Source organism: Pogona vitticeps, chromosome 1 (genome assembly GCF_051106095.1).
Source record: "Pogona vitticeps strain Pit_001003342236 chromosome 1, PviZW2.1, whole genome shotgun sequence".
NCBI lineage: Eukaryota > Metazoa > Chordata > Lepidosauria > Squamata > Agamidae > Pogona > Pogona vitticeps.
In genome coordinates, this window is record NC_135783.1 from 116,625,972 (window position 1) to 116,649,428 (window position 23,457).

Sequence of the window (23,457 nt, forward strand, 5' to 3'; positions counted from 1 at the left end):
TTTAGTCTGCTGTTTTTCCACAGATGTGGGACTTCTCCTGTTTATTTTTAAGGTTATTAAGTTAGTGTGTTTATTTAATCTAATGAAGGTATATATCATGGTAGAATTTTTGGATTATTACCATCCAGTTTTCGAAATTTTATTCTTGGGCAAGGTACTAGAGCATATAGTCGCTTTTCAGATCCAACAGTTTCTGGAAGAGACCAGTTATATGCCAGTTTAATCTGTCTTCAGGCTGCATCCTGAGTTTGGGACATTTTTGATAGCCTTAGTGGGAACTGAAGAAGAGTACTGGGGGGGGGGGGAGATTTTTTTTGCATTTCTTTAAGAATAATTTTTGCTGCTGCCTGCTGTTTCACTTGGTAGTGGTTATGGTTGGTTGTGTTGTCGTCTGCCTTTGGAATAGCTCTCTGTTGTCTTGCCTTTGCTTTTTAGGTGGTTCTACAGGTGAGTGTCATGAATTGGGTAAAAGGAAATCAAATAACCCCAAACAATTAGGCCCTTTTGAGCTAAATGAAAGAACTGGCATAAAAGAGGCGAAAGTGAAAAGAAACCACTCCCCAGAAGCATAGGTTTTTGCTGTGCACATTCCTGTATATGTCTACTAAAATTCATATTGCTTTTTTCACACTATGGGATACAGATCCGCAATATGAACCCAGCTCTTCTGATTTTTCCTACGAGATTTCTATTTAGAGTAGAGTCATTCCTTAGCCAAAGACAGTGACAGCATAAATCAGATCTTTTTCCGAATGAGTAGATAAATAATTTATTCAGTAATGGGCAACAATAAAGAAATATTTCCAAAGCGAAAGAATCACAGAAAACATAGAGACAAACCTAGACAGAAAAATGAAGATATATAGTAGAACTGTTTTCTCAAGGACTACAATTATGCAGTATTCATTGTGTTTGGTTCAAATAATTATATATAGCTTATAGTATGTGGCAGCTTCAGTATGTCTGACAGACAGCTGCCATTTCCTCCATCACATGCCTAAACAATGTTTTGCATTTAAGTAGAAAAGGCTGTGTGCTTTTATAAAATGTTAGAGAAACCTAAACACAAGGCAGAGCAATGACTCATTCATTACTCTATATTTAACAGCTTTTCCTTAAATTTACTATGCAGTCTGCATCAATGAAAGAATTTGGTCACATGAAATCCATCTTACAATTCTTGCCCGAAAGCTAAATTCAGCTTGGATAAACAGGACATCCTCCTGTTTAAGACTGCATCTTTAATCAAAATCTCTCTCTCCCCCCCCCCCCCATTTCTGTCTCTATCAGGGACATGGGTCAAAAAAGGGACAAACACATGCACCCGAACATGTAATTTATCCACAGAAAACATCCCTCTCAATTGTCATTAAAAATGTGATGTGTAATTCTACATAAAAGTGAAATGGAAGTTGGCCTCATCTGTGTCATAGTTCTTCATAAGTTTCACCTTCATCCAACTTTCTGTCATGTTTACAATCTAGAGTCATTTAGAAATCTATACAGCGTCCTTTCCGTTCCCAATCTCCATAACGAGTTGGTTCAGGGCCTTTGGGTCCACCTTTCTCTTTTGTAACAGGATTGATGTCATCTGGAAATTCTAAATAAAGGACAGAAAAATGCTAATAAACAGGATAGAAAGCTTTGAAGACCTTTTTCTTATGATGGCACTTCAGGCAAGGGGTGTCACTAAGTAAACCAGATCAGTGATTTACAGAGTTTTTCCAGTTTTACCAGTGGAACTAACTCCACCCAAAGGTACAGTGAACCAAAGAGATATGATCAGTACACAGTTTAAAACTAGTGATACTACATGGAGTTGTGCTGGAGTGATCTGTTTGGTGTACTGAGTAATAAGCTATTATTAATAACGCTCCAACATATTTCTACCCACCTGAAACAGTTTAGTGTACATTTTTGCAGCCAAGCTGAGACAATGATGTAACCAGCCTGAGAAGAGCATCACTTAAGTCACCTCTAGCTTTTTAAATTTACCCTATTTGACATAAATGGGAAGCATGTTATACTGCACAGGGTACAGAAGATCCATTGCAAATGAAAGTTTTTGAACCAGAAATCAAACTTCTCTTTTTGCTCTCCTGGCAGAAGAGGCTATTAGGAATCCAGGGAGCATAACTTTTGCTGACTATAAATGGAAGTTCTCTAACAAAAGCATGTGATGGCTGCATATTTATATAAATGTGTGTTTCACCTTCATGCAATGGCATAAACCTAATTAGAAATGGTCTCCACCCCTGCTCTAATCAACTGCCATCCAAAGATATGATTATATAGCCATATGCTCATAACACCCAACAACTAAACACCTATTTAGACATCTGAAGAGAAGCTGCTGAAAGCTGTAAACAGTTAATGATTCTGAGACAGTATCTGTTTATAATAGAACAGGTAATGATCCTGAGGCAAGAATTCAATTTACTGAGGACAGGTGGAGGTGGCGGAAAGAACGCAATACTGCAAAAAATCAAAGATATGTTCCTGGATTTTAGCATTAACAAACTGAGACTCATCTATAATGAATCCAGAAAGCCCAGTAAAATTAGTGCATAGACCATCTGAGTACACAATGCCTCAGATCCCTCACACAGCCACAGAAAACAAAGGAAACGATCTTTAAGAATGTATTTATAAATGCTTGAGGATCAGAAGGCTGTAGCTCTGTTCATCTAAGGGCATGTAGTGCACTTGTGTTGAGGAAGTATGCTAGCTCCACCCTCTCATCATGGCTGTCAACATGAGAAAGTCAGTGTGGGGAGAGTGGAAGGATGGTCTTTCTGACGAGGCTCTCCCTGTGAGCCAAAACCAGCTCACATTCTTCAGATGGCTGATTTCACATGTTGAAAGGGACAAAAGAGGAGGCAGGGCTAGTGTGCTTTCATCAATGCCTGTGGACTTCACACAGTTAGGTACAGGCACTCCTCACTTAACGACCAAGTTCTGTTCCTGGGACTAGACTAGGGCGTTAAGTGAGCAGGTTGATAAGCAAGGAGCAATAATAATGTATAAAGTGTAATAAATCATGTGCTGTTGAGAAGGGGCCTGGCAAAGATGCAAGCACAGATTTACAAGGGTTGTAAATGCTAGCAGTTGTTAAACAGGTAGGTTGTTAAGTGAAGAGTGCCTGTAATGACTGAATAGGGATATTGTTAACAGCTGAAAGGTGTAAATGTAGCCCACTGAGCATTTTCATGCTTTGGGCAGTTGCTATTACTACCCGATTCAAGACAGTTGTAGAACTGGATACATCTGAGTAAAATTTATTTTTTACCTACCCACACTTACTTTCTAGTGGCTCCTTCTCTGTGTTGGATTCTTCTGATTCATCAAAACGACCTACTGGCAATTTTGGTTTCCTAAGTGGTTGTTTGGTAGGTTCCACATTTCCTTTTGAGCTAAAGTTAGCACTTCCCAAAGAGCTATGCAGTAAAACTGACCCTGTTGTGTACAAACATAGATTGATCAATTGCAAATTTGTTCACAGAATGTGTACATTTCTAATATGTTTAATATCACTTAAAAATGAAGTACTATACCAAATGTCCAGTATAAATTGAGATGCATACAGGGAAGCCTGAAGCCTAAAATGATATCACATAACATACACACATAAATGTGTGCTATGTTAATCTAGACAGTCATGAGCATGTTGGTCAACAGCAGGCATACATTCATTAATAAAGGTCTCTACCAAGAAATTTCCTTCTCACCTGCAAACAGAAGCATTTCAAAAGAGATTTACAGAAACTGCAGGAAATTTCTATTCATAGTGGCCCTTTTCAGGGTTGAAACATTAACTTGAGGGAAATTAAGAACATGCTTAGACCTTGAAAAGGGCCACTGTATATCCAGCAGCATGTAATTATTACTATTTATTCCATTAACTATGAGCATATTAAGTTAATAATTGGCCTCCTCTAGTCCAATTTATTCCAGCTGGCAACAGATCTTTAAGGTTTTAGTGGTCTCTCACATCCTAACTACTTAAAGAGATTTTAACTAAAGATGAGAACTGAAGTGAAACCCAGTCCTAATGAGACCTTTTATCAGTTACTAATCAATTTAGAATAAGCAACTGTCACTTACTACATTCAAAATCAGCAGTTTGGGTCATAATGAGACCAATAGCTGCAGAGCATTTTCAGCCCTGTCATTTCCCAGTAGAGTAACAATGCATTTTTGTTCAGTTTATGGTTTAGAAGTAAAATTAAAACCAAATGTCCAGTTACTGGGAGGACATTAAGAACTCGACATTGGTACCGTAACAACCATACTCTTTTTTTGAAAATTATTAGCAATTATTACTTAGGGACTGAAATTTTTATTATAGTAATCATCCCTCCTGGGTTCAATAGCCGGTGTTAAGGATTGGAAATTTTAGGGCGAAGGGAAAATGGCTGCAAATACAGAGGTAAGTAGATGAATAATGGCTGAAGATCCTCAAGAGTCAAACACATTTGTGTTAGGAAGGGAAGATGAAAGGGAACGGAATTGGGGGGAGTTGAAACACTATCAAAAAAAGTGCATAATCTCCAACATTTCACAGATGAGGACAAGGACTCTTCTATCTGGTGCGTATGTGGGACAGAGAAAGATTTGGGAAAAGAAAGATCAAGGCAGAGGAAACAGAAAGAAGCTGATTGTTTGCTCCAAGTGTGCTTTCTCCTGTACGACTCTGCCCTTTATTCCTCTCTTCCCAATAGTAAAATAAAGATCAAATGCACTTCTGAGGATGAGCAGAATGCTCTCCCTTGTAATATTAATGGATAACTACTACATGTCGCTTTTAAATACACTTAAAGGAACTGGATTTAAAATGTGGTTACATACAACAACCATTTCAACTAAGCATGCAGTTACACACTAAACTCTACGAGTGTTCCCATCTTCCCCAGGAAAACGTATTCGAAAACAATCGCTTCCCTTTTTTTTCTTTTTGAGCAAGACTGAGATTTAAGGGAGGGTGTGCTTCTCAGCACATTCCCGCCCTGTCAGTAGTTTGTTTCTGAACAAATCCTGTCAACAAAACATGATTCTCTATTTTTCTGTCCAGCTCCCATGTTTTACAGACCTAATTGCAAAGCCCTCGTTCCCTTCAGCTGTTGGAGAAGCCACCGATTTAGACTGGTTGTTGCGGAAACAGACCTAGAGAGGGGGAGAGGGCTGCCAGGGGAGCTTCTGGCTCCGGAGTAAACCCCACTCAGCCAGGTGGCATTTACCTCGAAGTGTACACGTATACAGGATTGCACTGGAAAGGGGAGGGGGAGTAAAAAGGACTAGGAGAAAGTGAAAGAGCAAGTGAAATCGAAAGTTCCCTCCCCTCCAGGCTTTCTTCAGGCCCGCCCCGCCATTCTTGTTACGCAAAGCGAAAGGGGAGGCTTGGCCGCGCTGTTGTTACCGAGAGCCGCCGCCGCCGCGGCCTGGGTGGGCGCCTCTCGCCAACCTTTCCCATCTCCCTTGCACCCCGTCCGGGCACAGCCTCCTCCTCCTCGTCCCGCTCAAGGCGTGGAGGGGCGGGGAGGCAGCAGCTGCAAAGCCCAGAGTCAGCGCATCCGGCGGCCGCCACCGCCGCCCTTTCCCGCGCCTCGGAGAGGCGACCGCCGAGGGCGCAAGAAGGACAAAAGCGTCCGGCGCACGGGGTTGGCGAGGACGCCTGGGCAGCGGGTGCCTCGCGGCAGCGCCGCCCCAGCCCGTCCGGGAATGGTTGGCGTTTCAAGCAGCCAGACCCGGGGGCTCCCTCAATCCAGCCCATAAGGAAGGAAGTCGGGTCCGAGGTGACCCACTTCGCGCCGGCTTTCAGCTCCGAGGGGCCGAGGCCGAGGCGGCTGCGCAGCTCTCCCGCCCTCCGTCACCCCCCCTTCACCCGTTGGCGCTCGCTTACTGGTTTGTCCCGCCGTGGGGGCTAAAAGGCGAGCCAAGGCGAGCGGCGGCCTCCAAGCCATGGCCGGGCCGGAACGAGCGAGCGAGCCTCCCCCCTTCGCTCCCTCAGCTCGGAGGCGGGCCAGGAAGGCCGGGCTGTTCCCAATAAGGCGCCGCCCCTGGGCCCTCGTCACCGTCGGGGCTGAGCCCGGGCGCTTTGCTTCTGTGGCGGGTGGTCTTTGAACGCCTTCGGGATACGCCCGGCCCCAATCTTTTCCCCAACTCTGATTAGCCGTGGCTGTAAGAAAACACGTTGGCATCCCGCGGGTTCCCTGGCGATGGAGGAGGAAGAGAAGGAGGGCCTTGAGCAAAGAGGGAGAAGGAGAAGAACAGCACGAGTTGCACCAGAAGCGGAGTCTTCGGTCCTGCTGGAAGGGCCGACGACAAATCCAGTCGAGCGTGTTTCTACTCATTTTATCTAGCTCTGAAAGAAGTCGGTTGCCGCGCGTTTAGAACCGTGTTGTGCATGGTGTTGCTTTTATCCATTTTTTCCCCGTCGGTATTGCGCTCCGTGGTTACTGAGAAACACTCGTGTCACTTTAATTTGAAGCAGTTCTACTTTTCCAGTTACGCGCCCAGCCTTAGGAATATTACACATAAGGAGAAGTCTACCAAATTCAAGAATAACCGCAGATATTAGTGACTGTAAGTATACACGGGACCAAAGAATGGGGACCGCGTGAGTATTCTGCATTACACGCGTAGTGTACAGTCACACGCGTTTATAAATCACTATTAACAGCCATAGAAACCGTGGAAGCAGAATGGTGGGACAAAAAGCACGATGCTTCTACAGCAGAAGTTAGCAGGGGCAAACGCAGCATTCAACCAGGACCGATGGTGATTTTCCTGCCTCCCTGGCCCCCCAGCCATAACCATCTCAGCTCATCGGATTTCCCAACCGAGAAGAAATTTTTCAGGCCAGTGGGCCTGCGACCATTCTGTAGATTCAACCCAGTGCCTCAAACAATATTTTTGAGAGCCAGGCTTCTGTCTCAATAATGGTACAAGAGGAACCAAGCCTGGTTGCTAGAATTAAAGGAATAGTTAAAATTGGGTATCAGAGTATTCTAAACATTCAGTGGTGGAAAGCAGACATGGGAAGTTTTAAAAAGATTTAAAAGGAAACCATACAACAGTCAGGGATGAAGAAATAAGGTTCAGATTACAACATGAAGTGAAAAAGTAGTAAAGCCATTTGACCTACATCCAGTTAGCAGCACCAGCTAAAAGTAGCCAATACTGTAGATCAATAATAGGATTCACCTGAGCCTTACCACTGAGCAGCTGATTCCATGGATCTAGGCTGACTCAGACTACAAATTGGTTTTAGGCCTAACCAGTCTAGACTTGTATGAAAGTGTGGCTGTGAGCAGCGAAGTTTGAAACTAATCATTAGCTGTTTAAGTGAAATGCAACAACACAAAAGCTTATTTTATATAAGCCCATAAGATGTGTTGTAGGAGCCAAATAAGTCTACCCTTCTCTGCTGGATATAGTAGCCTCTCTTGTGCCATTAAGTAAATTTGCAATGGAGACAGGAAACACAAAGTACTAGCTTAACATGCCAGTGTAGGACACTGCTACCAGAGCATACTGAGTATAGGGAGATAACATTTTTTTCTTACTTATTCCTTTGGGAGCAGGGTAGGCTTATGTTATTCCATGTATATCATCTGAGGCAATCAGTTTGAATATACTAGGTGTTGATATTCTCAAAATTTAGCAGAGATGCCAATTTCTGCTTCTGCTTTATTTTTAATGACAATACACTACCCAAAGAACTTTGACTAGCACGAAAATTTCAAATGGAGGTAAGAAATAAATATGAAAATGACTGGCAAATTTGTATTGTATGTGCAGGAGTATAACTGCTTTGTGTACAGGTGTGTAGGCTGATTGGATTGTGTAGTTCCTGCCTGGAAAGGTTCCATTTGTATATAAGGGTGTGTGAGAGAGTTAAGAATTGGGGAAGAATGAGCTGGTAGTGAGAATGAGTGCCCTCTGTTTTGAGGAAGTTGTGGATAAAGGTGTTGTCTTGTTAGTACAAGTGTCATCTAGTTAGTTACATAAAGTATGTATAAGGAACAGAAAGTAAAGAAGAAAAGTAAGGGCTTATGGCTGCATGTAGAAGAGTAACATTTCTACATTTTTGCCTTTACCTGTTTAACTTATTCATTTGTGCATGTGTTTAATAAAATTATTTTTGAGTTATAAACCCTGGTTAGTGTTTTATACATAACACCATAAGATACTATAACCCCATATATAGCTGGTCAATGCGATGACACATGGTTCATGTAGTATTTGCAAAGTAAACAAAGCTGTGTTTTACCAAAAACATATTTTTAAAAGGGGACTATGAAATAAGCTCTCAGTTTTGGTAGAGTTACAGTAAGTAGCAGTGTAAAAAGGAACATTGGCTGTTTGCCTTGGGTGAACGAAGAGAAGTCCCTGTTCACAAGTTTAAACAGCAGCCACCACCATACATACTTCAGGTTCACAATCCAGTAATAGATTTCGGAATATAGTATAGTCTACTCATAGTTTTAAGTGAACTATGATACAAACTATTCTACTATAGTAGGAAAAGTAGTATCCAACAGTGGCATTCTGCTGGAAGGAGGACAAGATCCTGTGGCACTGGGTGGAGATGAGCAGCCTTCAGATGGGTAGGTGCCTCCTAAGCCTCAAAACCAGCTCTTGGAGGGCTAAGAAACCCTCTGGAGCTGGTTGTTATGTGGTGGAGAAAGGGAGGGAAAGAAACTTCTACTACAACTACCAGCAGAATGGTGAATGTTTACCTAAAAGCAATTGAAGGGAAATACAGTGGTGCCTCGCATAACGATTTTAATTGGTTAAAAAAAAACATGTGAAACATCGTTATGCGAAACACCATTTTCCATAGGAATGCATTGGAAACCGGTTAATCCGTTCCAATAGGCACGGATTGCCGTCCTTAAGCGAAAAAACCCATAGGAAACATTGTTATACAATGTTTCCTCCATTGGAATGTATTGAAGCTGACTCAATACATTTCAATGGCTTTGCGAAGTCAATTTTTGCAAAATTAAGTGTGTCATAAAAGGGTCAAAATGGTTTTAAATGCTTGGATTAGCTTCTGCACCCTCTAAAACTGATGCAAAAGTTAATTTGGCTTTGATCTGACTTTTCGTTAATTTATGGTGAATTTTTTCCCCCAACTTTTGACAGCTGTCAAAATCTGACAGCTCCATTATTTCCTATGGGGGAAGAAAAAATTCACAAAAAATTAATGAAGACTCAGCAACTGTTCTAAATGCTTGGGTGCGTTAGAGGACCCCCTAAGTCGTGTGCAAACCTGATTTAGCTTTGATCTGAACTTTCGTTAATTTATGGTGAATTGTTTTCTCCCCCATAGGAAAGCATGAAGCTGTCAGATTTTGACAGGTCCATTGGTTCCTATGGGCCGAAAAAAAAAATTCACCATAAATTAACGAAAAGTCAGATCAAAGCCAAATCAGGATTGCACATGACTTAGGGGGTCCTCTAACGAATCCAAGCATTTAGAACCGTTTTTGACCCTTCTAAGACACTTTTTTAATTGAAAAAAGAAACATCGTTAAGTGAAGCAGGGGACCTAAAATCGCATTCGTTATGCGAAGCATGGTCCCAAACTTAGCTAAGTGAAAATTGCCCATAGGAAACATCGTTATATGGTGCATATTATTTTCTAAAAAAACATCGTTATGCGAATTCATCGCTAAACGAGGCAATCGTTAAGCGAGGCACCACTGTACTGAAAATTCATGCCCACATCCATGTGCTCTCTGCTGTTTGCATCAGTGCTTTCCTCGTGGTGTTACCTAAGCCTAAGTCTGATTCCTTTTTGCCTGCTTTCAAAATGAGAACTGTTTGTACCCTACATCTTGGGGGCAAACAATGGGAAAAATATTGCAATCTTAGAACTGTTCTTTTAATACATATACAAGGAACCACATTTTTTTGGTGAATCACTATACATAAGTACACATAGGCACTGCAACTAGTAATAGAACAACGTTGCACCCTAGGCACAATAACTTAACTCCTTAATTTGGTGGGGGCTTACTTTTGAGGAAATATGCATAGATTGGGTTGCTGTACACTAGGTGAAATAAATGAACAAGCAGCAATGTCTATTAATACATCATCCTTAGTAAAATTCAGTAAAGTGCTGCAAATGATTTTAAGTCTATGTACAGAATGAAAAACAAATACCATATGTTAGAGCAACAGAAGTTTGAACAGATTCATTCCGAAAGTACTGAACTGAATGATATTAACACACTTGCAATAAAATTCTAAGAATAAATATCCAAACAGTAACCTTCCATATTCTGAAACTATACTCCTCAACACACCAAAAAAAGCAAAACATTGCTTTCTCTCAGTATGTTAGAAGCTTTTTCCATTTATTAATGCAAGATGCAGTAACACAACGCTAAAAATTAAACATGCACTAGATATACAAATTTATATTATCTGAAAATATCTCATCATTACAGTTAGTAAATGCACAAGACCTCCTTTTCAACTTCCAGTGCATTACTTTTTGAAGCAAGTAAAAGGGTTCAATATTGAACCTAACGCTGTTCAGCACCAATAAGAATTCAATAGACCTTTAACCATTCCTGTATAATAAAAACATTTATCAGTATCAGTAAAGTTTCCCATTTTGTTCAATTTCAAGATGCAACTGACTTCTATTTACAATAGTCTCTTGTTCAATAAAATGTAGTATTTAAAAATCTATATTCATAAAAGTATTGCAGTAATTTATAACTTGCTTTTTAAAAATGTACATACAAGGAAGTCCCATGTAAAAGGTTCACTGAAGAATTGAACCAATAATAAGAGCAATTTTATTAAACTTAGCAAAACTCCATTCGAAGGCAGCTCACATTTGAACATTCAAAAATCCTTAATTGCTGCTTGCTTATGAAAACTAAAGTTCCAGTAATAAAGATGAAAATGTAAACCAACATGCTATTGAGATCAGTAGGAAAATGTATCCACAGGCATAGCATGTTCAGTAATGATTCTATAGAAAACAGAATGTAGTGATATAATAGGTGATTCAAAAGAATGGTCTTGAACAGACCTACTATTATTGTAATTATTTTAGCAGCAGTTTTCTTCCAGTTCAGCTTTCTACAATACTAAATAGAACTATTAAATTTAATACCTTCTTAGACTTGTTAAAATTCATCACATAACATGACCTTCTGTAGTCTAAGAGCCAAACAGACCTACCAACTGTACATAACTGTGCTTGAATCTCAGTTCTGAAATAATTAGGTACCCAAAATAAGAAAAATAGAAAAAAGTAAAAACAAACATTTTAAAAAAATATTGCACAGCCACATTACCTAGAAAGTAAAACTGATGTTAAAAAAGCTCTTCACATGGATGATATAAATTACCTTCCATATAAAAAAGTATAAATATCTCTTAAAATACAGCGGCAGCTACAGTTTTAATATCACACATTATTTGAATCATCTGTTAATGAGGTAATAGCCAAGTCAGTTATGATGTTTTTCTTCCTACTGGAAATATTTGAGGCCTGCAACCAGGAAAAACTTTTCCAAAAATATGTCCGAATCCAGAACAGCAATGTGTGCAGCTCTTCCGATGAGAGAATCAGCTGTGTTTGGCAATGCACAATGCACATTATAACGAACTAAACAACATTCCTTGTTTTGAAGAACAGGCAGAAGCAGATTCTGAATCATTTCAGCATATATTGGTCCTGTATATTAAAAAAGGAAATAGCATTATTCATACAATTAAACCCTTGTATCTTTCCTTTCCATCAAACACCTTAAAGGAAATGACAAGGGAGTAACAATTTTAAAGCATTGTAGCATAGAGGGGGAAAAACACAGTTGTGCTCATTCAGGTTAAAGTCCCATCCAAATCCAGGATTCTGTTCCCACTATGACCAATCAGATGCTAAGAAAATGTCAAAGTAACCTTATTTGCTATTATTCTAACCATTGGCAGTTCGCAAAGCGGCTTTCCTATGGCCGATCTTCGCTAGACAACGACGATTCTTCCCCATTGGAACACCTTAAACAGGTTTCAATGCATTCCAATGGGGAAATGCTTTTCGCTAGACAATGATTTCGCTAAACAGCTATTTCAGTGGAACGGATTATCATCCTCTAGCAAGGCACCACTGTATCATTTTGCTTAATTCTTAATTTTTAGTCCTAAATACAACAAAGTTCAAATGGGCATAACCAGAAGCAGTCTGACAAAGACAAGCAGGCAAGGGTTGAACTAAAAGCTTAGGCCATTCCAGTATATAATTGCATTTTTGCCTAGGGACCATATGTGTCAATAAAATAAAATAACAGCCCTTAGCGTTTTCCTTTACAAGAAAAATAAGGAAAAGTTCTGTTTTGTCATATTGAACAGGGTTTGGGGGCTAGAAAATTGATTTCTTCTATGTACATCTATGTCATGGGGCACTGAGGTGCCATGAGCCACCCCTGTGGATTATTTTGGGGCAAGTGGCAAGAATCAGCCTGAAAAGCAAGGCCAACAAGGGGCAAGAAGCACAGGCTGGCCTAGTCTGTAAATCAATTTTCAGGAGAGACAGAAATGGGTTCCTAGACATGGGGACTCCCCCCTCCCCCTTTCCTGCAGCAAATTACTAGTTCCTAGTTCTGATTCTCTACCAGCTTATCTGCTGTGTGGTTCAGTCCCTAAACCGACATAACCTTTGAGAATGCTGATGAGTGTCGTGCTATACCCTCACTATAGTGCAAACTGCCAACTCACCCTAGAGGGGAGGGTCAAGATGACAGAGGACTGATCTCATATCACTGTAACCCATGAATACTAAAATATTCAACCTATGGATGACAGAGATGTCTGGTAGTATCTGCTGAGGACAACAGCCTCAGGATTCAACATCACCCCATGAAAAGATGGAAGACCCAATAGTCTTCCATTTTATGTGTTAAAAGATACATCCTTAATATGAAATTTCTGAGGATTACTGCCCTACAGTGACATTCTTCAGGTGTCAACAGAAGCATTATTAAATTACATGCACTGAAAATAAGCTGCCCTAAGTCTCTATGAGGAAGAGGGGATATAAACAAAGAGGAAGAGGAGGAGGAAGAGGCATATTCTCTCTAAGGGACAGATACTGTTTCACATATTGGATATTACCTGTCTGTTTATCTTTCAAAGCTGTTTTACACATCTCAATGCGTGCAGAATGATAAGGAACATAGCGATCTTGAAGAGATCCTACTAATACTATGTTTCTGAAATACTGAAGACCTGTGAGAAACAATAATGGTAGATATAAAACACAAATTTTAAAAATGTAACACATATTTTATAAACTGCTGGTTCAGAAAGAAACATACATAATAGTTTCTTGCTGACTAAGAAATATTACCATATTTTTCACTCCATAAGATGTGCCCCCCCCAAAAAAGTGTGGGGGAAGTGTGTGCGTCTTATGGAGCGAATACTGTAAAAAGGGTTCAAAACCTCTTCAGCCACCACCACCCAGAAGCCTCCCGCCGCTGTGCTGGGAGGCCTCTGAACTGGCACAAGAGGCTGCTTGCCATGACAGCTGCATTGGACCTCGCCACTCTGCCATCTGCGCTGCTGGCTTTCCAGGATCTGCCTCCTGGAGCCCACCTGGAAAGCCAGCAGGGCCAACAGCAGCAAATTTAAATGGCAGAGGGCAGTGAAAACAGCCAAGGACCAAAGGGGAAAGAAATCAAAGTGATTCTAGAAAGACCAGGGGAAAGCGCAAACACAGTCCCCCACTGCCACAAATTATGCAGCTGAATTTCCCACATTTGGAGAAATCACAGGGATCAGCACGCCTGAGGTGCAATGGATGAGCTTCACCCTGGAAAAACCACTTTCATGATTATGGTATCTCCCCTGCCAGGTAAATATGAGTTGGAGTGGCCTCTACATCCAAGACTGAGACCCACTGCATTTCTAAAGGCAGTGCAGGCAGGGGAATCACTTTTCCCTTGCAAAGGCGGTCTCAGTGACTTGGATCTGGCATTCCCCCTATTTCTCTCCCTAACAGCATGGGAAGAGAGCTATTTGGTTCGGAATATTTTTTTCTGCTTTCCTCCCCTAAAAATTATGTGTGTCTTATAGTCAGGTGCATCTTATGGAGCGAAAAATACGGTAATTTTGTAAGGCAAATTAGACAAATATATAAAGAGGAATAATCAGTATTTTGGGGATATGCAGTTTTGGGGATCGTGAAAACCAATCGTCTTGTGGGTTTTTTGCCCCGTGAGGCAATCGTCTTGCAAGGCACCACTGTATTATAGTTCTCTGTTTTGTTCAGGGAAACCCACTGCATTTATAGTGTACAAACATAGTAGGAAGCATGTTTATAGGAAGCTTGTTTACAAGACTGCATGATGCCAGAAACGGAATAAATTTCAAAAGGGTTAGTTCTGGGACTAAGGGTATTCTGAGACAAAGAACCATAAATTAGACTTGGTTGGAGAAAAGATATTTCCAATGGAACCATTTCTGTTTGCATGTCTTTGCAAACCCCATGTCTAGCACACAGTGATTACAGATCTAATCAAGTCAGCCAAAAGGCACAGCTGTCCTTACCATTTTAGGAGTTAAACCAAATGGAGGAGGGGCTTATTCCCATCCTACACCCACCCTTCCATTTTATTCAACAGTACTGTGAGAACTGGGAGTTTTGTTCAAGTGGTGCAACACAGGCTACGTGTCTTGGATCTCAAAATCCATGTAAAAGCATAACAAGCTTCTCTGGTCCAACAAATGTTTTAAATTTATCAATTTCTTGTCTCAACAGGTAAGTTGTGTATCTTTAAAGATCAGTATCACATGCAGAATTGAATTACTGACTGCACTAGTATGAAGACTAACCACTTTGTCCTCAGATAATACATGGTGTGTAAACTGAAGGACATGATTCATTACAGACAACAGAATAATCTTATAGATGTTGATGTAACCTACCTGCCTTTCTACTCAGTTTGTACAAGAAGGTTTGCCGAGGGTCTGAATGATCTCGACAGGTCAACTGTAGTAAGGACCCTGACTTCTTCCACTTCTGCATAAACCAGAGACCTGCATTTTTAAGTACAAGTACATATATGTATACACAGATAATCATGTATATCATTACCATATACTTAATGTAGCATGACATTAATAATTAATCCACCAACTAAGGTTCACAATATTCAAGGAGTTTGGTGGATCTATTTGCTCCTGTTCTTCTACCTATGCTGGTATAGCTCAATGAGTTGGAACACCTGGAGCCAGCAGTACAGATCCCCACTGTGCCTTCTAAGAAAGTAGACAGCAGAGATCACCTAGAATGGGTTATATTTCGAAAGACTGCTAAACCACTTCTGTGTAATTTGTACCTAGAAAACCCTGGGAGGGTTAGTGTAAATATACTCAAATTATGAACATACCTAATGAATAAAATATATCAAAAAGACAAAATTTTAATTTAAGGCAAATCAGACTGTATATCCAAGTCAATTAAAATGCTTCAAAGCAATGACAACACTTGTCACACTGCATTTTGATCCTTCATTTTGAGGATTTTCATCACTGTTGTCATCATCTTAGAACTGCAGAGCTGGAAGGGACCCTATGGATCATCACGTTCAGCCCATCAAGGAGGCACAGCAGAGAATCGAACTGCCAACCTCTGGCTACCTAAACCACAGAACTATCCAGCAGTATTTATCCTTAAAGCAGAGATGGGCATCATGCAGTCTGCCAGTCGCATGCAGCACCTGCCTGCAACTCTCCCATACCCCACAATATTTTTCTAAATGAATGCTTTCAGCAGTGTTTTTCTTAAAAAGTCCCCTTGTGTCCTCTATGGGGTTATGCGGGGGCAATTCTGCCCTCCTTTGAGAGGTCCACCAGCACCCCAGAGACCAACACACACAACACACAGTTTTAAAATTGATTTTTGCCACTAGGTGGCATAAGAGAACTTTTTCAATTAATAAACAAAACAACACATGCACACCCTACAATACTAGGGTGTGTGTGGGAGTGCCCCTCCCATCGAGGGATGTGATTGTGTAGCTTCCAAGCTCCTCTGGAGGGCCCACTCCACCATAGAGAGAAGCCCGGAAAGAAAGAACAAGAAACCGGGCCTTCTTGGTGGGGCCCCTCGACTATGGAACAGCTTGCCGCCAGAGATTTGCCTGGCACCCTCGCTGGGTGTTTTCAAGAGCCAATTAAAAACTTGACTCTTTAGGCAAGCCTTCCCTCCTGCCATTACTTGACTTTTACTTTTCTTGTTCTGCTATTTATTCCCATCTTGATTATAGTATTATTGTTGTTTTTAACTTGTTTATCCATAATATATTGTGAGCTGCCCTGAGTAGACTTCTGTCTAGAAGGGTGGGATAAAAATCCAATAATAAATAAATAAATAAAAATAAAACCATATCAGCATTATCAAATAAAAGAAAACATAATGCCTATTATCCTGAGCTGTTCTCACTGCTGCTGGTGTAAACATTTAGGGCCCCAAAACAAACAACAACCCCCCGCAAGCTGAAGCTATGTAGTATATTACGTGGTTTCTTTTCACACATGAACCTCCCTGCAATCTGATAAGCAGCCCCTTTTCAAGTTTTATACTAATTAGAAGCCAGAATGGTTTCCACAAGAAATGCAGCCTGCTTGGTCGTCTCCCAGGATTTCTAGAGTGCCATTCCACAGGCTGTCCAATTAATATTCTTTCTGATGCTATTCCAGAATCAAGTTAAATTGGCTTTGCTCTGCTGAATATTTGAAAACTGACCACTGGTATTAGCATTTTCTGTACAGTTATTCATAAGTTTTGGTCTTTTATTAACAAATGTATTGATTTTGTTGTCTCCTCCTCTTGTCATTTTACCATTGTTCATGTGTATATATCACTGTTTAAAACACACCATTTTGGGGGAAATCAGTATGTGTATTATGAGAATACACATTATAATCAAAATTCTCAACAATTTCTTCAGTGCAGCATCCCACTGTGACAAAAATGATGAAGTTTGAAACTTGATTGCCCAGCTCTCTTTCTGACATTAAACAGCCACATGTTTGTGGGAACTCCGGCGTTCATGAGCTTCTTCATGTAGTTTCATGGCAGAGAAGCAACTCTGCAGCTATCCAGTTAAATACAGTGGTGCCCCGTATAGCGAGGTTAATCCGTTCCGGATTAACCTTCGCTATACGAAAACATCGCTGTGCGGGGCAGGAAAACCTATTGGAACGCATTAAACTTAGTTTAATGCGTTCCAATAAGTGTCTAAACTTACCCCCTCCAGCGATGTTTTCGCTCCGGCGGCCATTTTGGAGCCGCCGATCAGCTGATCGGCGGCTCCAAAATGGCCGCCGGATGACCCGAAATGGCCCCTATCAGCGTTTTCGCGCCCTCCCCTTGCTTAGGGAGGTCGCGAAAATGCTGCGGGGGGGCATTTCGAGCCATCCGCAGCCATTTTGGAGCCGCCGATCAGCTGTTCGGCGGCTCCAAAATGGCCGCCGGAGCCCCAATCGTCGCAAAGCGAGTGCGGCGATTGGGGCTGATCCGTATAGCGATCCCCAAAAAGGGATCGCTATACGGATTTTTCGTTAAACGGTGCACTCGTTAAGCGAGGCACCACTGTATATATCACCAGTGAGTTAACATGTGTACCACATTAATACCACTTCAACTTTCAAATGAGCACCAAAACTTTTTTTTACCTGTATTGACAAGAGCACTGCTGTTGTAGAGTGTACCAAGATGTGGTCCAGACAGAGACAGGAAGGTGTAAAGTTTGTTGAGGTAATATTTAAACCTAGGCCTTGTAAGCACTGAGCGGATTATTAAGTTTCCTAATGAATGCCCGATAAAACTGAACAAAACAGAAGAGAGTATGACATTTTGGCAAAACACTTTTAAAGACATTTGCAAGTAAATACAGCAATGTTATCTCACTGCTGCAAAACAGACCTGTAAACAGCAGTAAATGTTTCTTGGAAAAGTTATATTTTTGGCTACAGTTCCTAGAATCCCACCCACCCTGAACCTGACTACTAGCTATGCTGGCTTGATGATTCTGGAAGCTGAAATCCAGACACAATTTTTCAAGTACTGTACTGTAAACAGTATGCTTTCTCTGAAAATGTCAAAACAGCTTTGCAAAGAGTAATATAAAGGGAACTTCAAAAGCTTTAAAATGATCACTAGTAGTAACTGGAAGGAAACAGGTTAGAAGGCATGCTTTGCCCTTTTTCAACTAAGAAAGTAATGTGCTTTTATCTTTGTTAATTTGAGAGGTTTCCTCAGTATTACATCCGTATGCAATCCACTTGTTTTCTACAGCTTCAATTACAGAAAAAGGGAGTGTTGCATATACTTTAAAAACATACAGTTATAACTTTTTTAAAAAAACTAAGTTTTCAACTGATATTCTACATACAGTGTCTACTCAGCAAGCATATGATCACTCTGGTTTTTCTTCATCCCCTTGGAATCTAGGTTTTTGAAAAACTGTTTCTATTTCTGCAAACCTCTAGGTTCCCTCAAGTATGTTGACACTTCCCTCTTGCTTCCCAGTGGTTCTATTTTCATTTCCAGCCAATTCAGTACATGAATTATCTTCTGTTCTTGCACCTAAGCCTGCCATTTCTACTGACACCCTTCTACAAATACACTGTCATAACCAGTTGGGTTGGATATAGCTGTTCCCAGTATTTCCTGCAGCTAACAGAAGTGACCTAGCTTCTTTGCAAGCTCCCTGTTTTGTTTCAAATTTCCTGTTGATCTCAGTGCTACTATAGATGGTTTCATTTTATTTTATTTATTTATTTATTGGATTTATACCCCGCACCATCTGGTAACCAGGCCACTCTGGGTTCTTGCTTTCATGTGTTCAAAAACAGTGGCTTAGAACCTGAATAGCACTTCCATTCAACGCTGTTCCAGAGCCAGTTTTTAACAGCATATGAGGAATAAATAAAAACTGATTCTCCCTTGCTTGTACTGGGGGAACATTCAGTGCACACAATTCTGCTAATGGAAAGAGGAGGTGAAGAAAGAGCAAGGTAGAGATGGGGAGGTTTAAAGAACCAAAACTGTATATCAGGCGCTACAGACCCACATTGAAAGATGAGGACCTTCCTTCCTTCCATAGTAGTTCCATACTAGCACGGCTGAGGGAAGTACAGTGGTACCTCGCTAGATGACGATATTGCAAAATGATGAATCTGCATGACGATGAGGTTTTGCGATCGCTATAGCAATTTGCAAAACAGTGATTCCAATGGGCGATTTTCGCTGGATGATGTTTGGGTCCCTGCTTCGCAAACCGATTTTCGCAAGACAACGATTTTGCCACTGATCGGCGCTTTGCAAAATGGCTTCCCTATGGGCGATCTTCGCAGAACGACAAGGATTTTTCCCCATTGGAATGCATTAAATGGGTTTCAATGCATTTCAATGGGGAAAAGGTTTTCGCTAGACGATGTTTTAGCTAAACAGCGATTTCAATGGGACGGATTATCGTCGTCATGCGGGGCACCACTGTATACCTCCTCTGGATATCTGTGGGGTTTTGGATCTAGGATCCAAAAGCCACTGGTGCCCTCTTCCTATAATGTCCAGGAAAGACTAATCACGCACTAGAACAATTACCTGATTTTTGAAATTGTTAGGTTGTAAATTTGAATATATTGTATTATTTCATCCAGAAGACGATCTGTCATTGAATCAAAATCAGCAAATGTATCATTCTGTAGGGGGGGAAATTTCATTGTTTAGAAACAAAGTTGTTTTCTTATGCACATAAATAGTAATTGGCATAAAAAGCGTAGATGAGAAGAACCAAAGTAGCAATCCCATGAAGAGAGAACCCTTATGGAAATAAATAAACTACTTTGTGTACAATGCATTCTCCTGGAAAACAGTTTGTTTTAATGCCTTAGAATAACTACATGAAACATACAGAATCACATCTTTTATATGGTGTCTACTTAAGTAAGAGAAAGCTTTGCTTTCATAATTCAGCCAAAGTACATTAAAAGAAATCTTGACCCACAGTTCAATTTAATCCATTCCATGCCCAGTTACCTAAATGAAATAGTGAGGGGTGTGGGATGCTGTTGGCTGCTACGGCCTGAAGATTCTTCACAGAAGGAAAGGAAAGACCCTCCTCTATCTCTGTGATATAGCTAGAGTTCCAACTGCCTAGAAGTAGGAAGGCAAACTTCTGATATCACTTTCCAGCCCCAAACTGGAAGGTGACGGGAGCAGCTAATCTCTCTGCCTATCAGTGCTAGACAGCTAGAGTTTCAATTGCTTGGCAGATAGAGAATGCTTGCGTACCTCTGAAGCTTTTCACTGGCTTTGACTGAAAGGGGATCATGCAGAGGGAAATTTCCCTCCTATCTATAATGCTTCCTCCATCACTAGGCCGAGGAAGAACAAGAGGATCAGATACCTCCAAATCTATTCCTTGTACCTCTACTTTGGCTTTCAGTACAATGGAACTGACTCTTACCACTTCAACCCAAGCAGAAAGAAACACCTTTGAAGGCAGCACTAGCATAGATTGTCTGGGTACCTCGATCCAGAAACTGAAATGCATGTATAGTAGTCTGGCTATGGGCAGTCATGCAGTGGGATGACAACAAGCAGGGACCAAAAGCATTCAAGGATTTTTCCAAACCAGGCTGAAAACTAGAACATGTTGCCAATGCCAATTCTCGTGTTAAATGGAAGGGTGTCTCTAGTCATGTGCGGAATGCTGTCTCTTCATTAAGTAACTATAGCAATCGAGTTACAAATCTACAAAGATCAGTATGTACAGGATTACGGTTTAATTGTTTTACACAAATAAAAAGTAGTAATTAACTAGACATAAATTGGTCTGTGTCAATTGCCCATTTAAAGGGGTTTTATTATTTGAAAAAAAATTAACAATCTTAAAAACAGTTCTAGCACTTGCAAATACCTGATTTCTCTCAGACATGAGGAAATCTATACGACTTCCAGGAAGGCCAAGTTCAATATAAGTCTTTACTAATCTTAAATCTGCACTATTGCCTAAAATAAAGAGACAAAGTTTTGTATTAGACAAACTTGCTTTCAAAAAAAAAAAAATTAACATGCTAAAGTTATGAAACACTGCAGAAATGTTGCTCTACATTATTCTAATTCCAGACTTACTGTAATATTAACATTCAATGAATGGAAGAACAACTAATTTTTGCATTCAGTTATCCGAAGAGAGGATAATTAATTCAATAAAGCAATATTTAGAGAGGAATTTCTTCCCTGGTACTCAGTATCGAAACATGTAAACTCTGGGTAAAGCTCGGTGAAAACCTTCTGCTCATAGATCTGTCAACATAACAGGCTGTCTTGAAAATAATGCTCCAGTGGTCTAGAAGAGCCGAAGGTGGTTGAATATCCTATGTTGTTTTTAATGTGACACTGGACTGATTGTTATAACAAGGCTGATTAACAAGAACAAGATACACCATTTAAAATGATTTTTTTAAAAACCTTTTTTACAAACTAAATAACAGCATGACAGGAGAATGTTAACACTCTATTATGTCTGGAGCAAATCTCCATACCAAAAACAAGGCTCTGAACTAAAATCTCATGTGTTCTTAACCCATTATCAGTTGCCACAACATACCATCCAGCCCATGTACACAAACTATAAGATGTATTCCATCTTCTGTACTTTCTTCCTCTTCTGCACTAAAATAAGGTACTGAAGATGCCAGTTTGGCTATATCACTGTACATAAATCCAGGGAGGTGAAGTTGCTTCAGTTCTTCTTTAGCATTAAGGAATCTGAAAAAGCAGATTTTATTTCACCCAGCCAATAAATATTGAATATGAAGAGAAGTAAATTTTGTTTACTTTTCAGTTCATTTATGTGTAGTTATTTAAAATTACCTACCACTCAGTGCAATATTTCAGATCAGAAAGTTACAAGTTTTATACTTACAAAGACTAATACACTCCCCACCCTAAAGATACATTGAACAATGCTGTCTCTCAGAAGCTCCTGCAATATAGCTGTATCAGCACAGCTCTATGTTGAATTGTCAATTAAACCAACATAAATATGTTACACTAAGTATAAGCTGTGCACAGATGTGCTGTAGTAGATGATTCTAAAAGGCAAAATGCTTTTAGGAAAACCACAGGAAGTCACTAAAATCCTATTGATTAGCACAGTAATTCACACTAGAGTAGACTCAATGGTTCAAAGCTGATTTGGCAATTCAACCCCTCTGTAAGTTTCATTGATTCAGATGAATCTAGCTGTGACTTACTACTGTAAGGAACAGGATTTCAGCCACTGTTTCTTCACTGGACAATGCCAGTCTGCCACATTTAGCATCAATAATCATTAGTTGCCTCACATTGGAGACTTCCTCTCTTGCATCTGTGAACTCTCTTGACTATTTTGCAGCACTAGATATCACAGTTCTGAATTAAAACTGTGCTATTTTCTGACAAATATATTCTTTGGAACAGCACCCTTGGAACTGAAATGTTCACAAATCATGAAAATTTTAAGAACTATGTCATACTCTATACCACAATTCAAGGGTTACTGATCAGGTAGGATAAAATTGGGGTGAAAAACAAATATCTATCAACCTTTCTATCTATGCACAGACAGACCACATGTTAAAAATGCTGAAATACTTAATTTTACCTTTATCATAAGGTTTCCAGTTTTCTTTTTCAATACCAATGCAAACTATCATGATCAAGATACGACCATGCTAGTTTCAAAGGAAGTTACCCATGCATCTCCTTACCTCCTGCCATAACTGAAAAACAAGGAGGCTTCAAAACCAGTAAGATCTGCCAGTGACTGGAATTCACCACTTTCAATGTGGATATAAATATAGTGCACTAGAGATCACTTCTGGATTTTTATGTTAAAATAAGAATTGGCTATGAACTTTTGCCAAAGGAACACTTTCCAGATCTTTCTGAAAAGAAGGCTGCATTAACAGAAGTAGTCTCCAAATCCTGTGAAGTATTAATTCCCCTCTATTCGGCACTGGTTAGGCCTCACCTTGATGACTGTGTCCAGTTCTGGACACCACACTTTAGAAAGTATGTGGATAAGCTGGACCAAGTTCAGAGGAGGATAACAAGGATGATCAGGGGACTGGAAACCAAGCCCTATGAGGAAAGACTGAAAGAACTGGGCATGTTTAGCCTTGAGAAAAGAAGACTGAATGGAGAGACATATGATAACGCTCTTCAAAAACTTGCAAAATTGCCATACAGAGGAAGGTCAGGCTCTGTTCTCAGTCATCCCAGAGTACAGGACATGTAATAATGAGCTCAAGTTACAGGAAGCCAGATTTTGGTTGAATATCAGGAAAAACCTCCTGAGAGAAGTATGACAATAGAACCAATTACCTCGAGAGGTGGTGAATGCTCCAGTACTGGAGGCATTCAAG

General features: G+C 40.3%; 2 protein-coding genes and 1 non-coding gene across 5 annotated transcripts in view; all 3 read right to left on the reverse strand.

Moving 5' to 3' along the window:
- Nucleotides 1-743: 743 nt before the first annotated feature.
- Nucleotides 744-7,824, reverse strand: SDHAF4 (succinate dehydrogenase complex assembly factor 4). The gene is made up of 3 exons (XM_020785858.3): nucleotides 5,900-7,824; nucleotides 3,304-3,456; nucleotides 744-1,600 (listed from the first exon to the last, which is right to left on the reverse strand). The coding sequence occupies exons 1-3, from the start codon at nucleotides 6,348-6,350 to the stop codon at nucleotides 1,491-1,493; spliced, it is 714 nt and encodes a 237-aa protein (XP_020641517.3). The 5' UTR covers nucleotides 6,351-7,824; the 3' UTR covers nucleotides 744-1,490.
- A 2,046-nt stretch (nucleotides 7,825-9,870) lies between these two features.
- The window catches only part of FAM135A (family with sequence similarity 135 member A), a 73,118-nt gene continuing 59,531 nt past the window's right edge, over nucleotides 9,871-23,457 (reverse strand). For all 3 annotated transcript variants that reach the window (XM_020785840.3, XM_020785841.3, XM_020785839.3), the window contains 7 exons: nucleotides 21,657-21,817; nucleotides 20,964-21,055; nucleotides 19,646-19,743; nucleotides 17,713-17,864; nucleotides 14,959-15,069; nucleotides 13,144-13,257; nucleotides 9,871-11,710 (listed from right to left, as the gene is read on the reverse strand). In XM_020785840.3, the coding sequence (XP_020641499.3) occupies nucleotides 11,505-11,710; nucleotides 13,144-13,257; nucleotides 14,959-15,069; nucleotides 17,713-17,864; nucleotides 19,646-19,743; nucleotides 20,964-21,055; nucleotides 21,657-21,817 (934 nt within the window). In that variant the 3' untranslated portion in view covers nucleotides 9,871-11,504. The remainder of the gene's footprint in view (nucleotides 11,711-13,143; nucleotides 13,258-14,958; nucleotides 15,070-17,712; nucleotides 17,865-19,645; nucleotides 19,744-20,963; nucleotides 21,056-21,656; nucleotides 21,818-23,457) is intronic.
- On the reverse strand, nucleotides 13,730-13,893 carry LOC140703648 (U1 spliceosomal RNA). Its single transcript, XR_012082950.2, has one exon. It is a non-coding gene; the product is annotated as a U1 spliceosomal RNA (small nuclear RNA).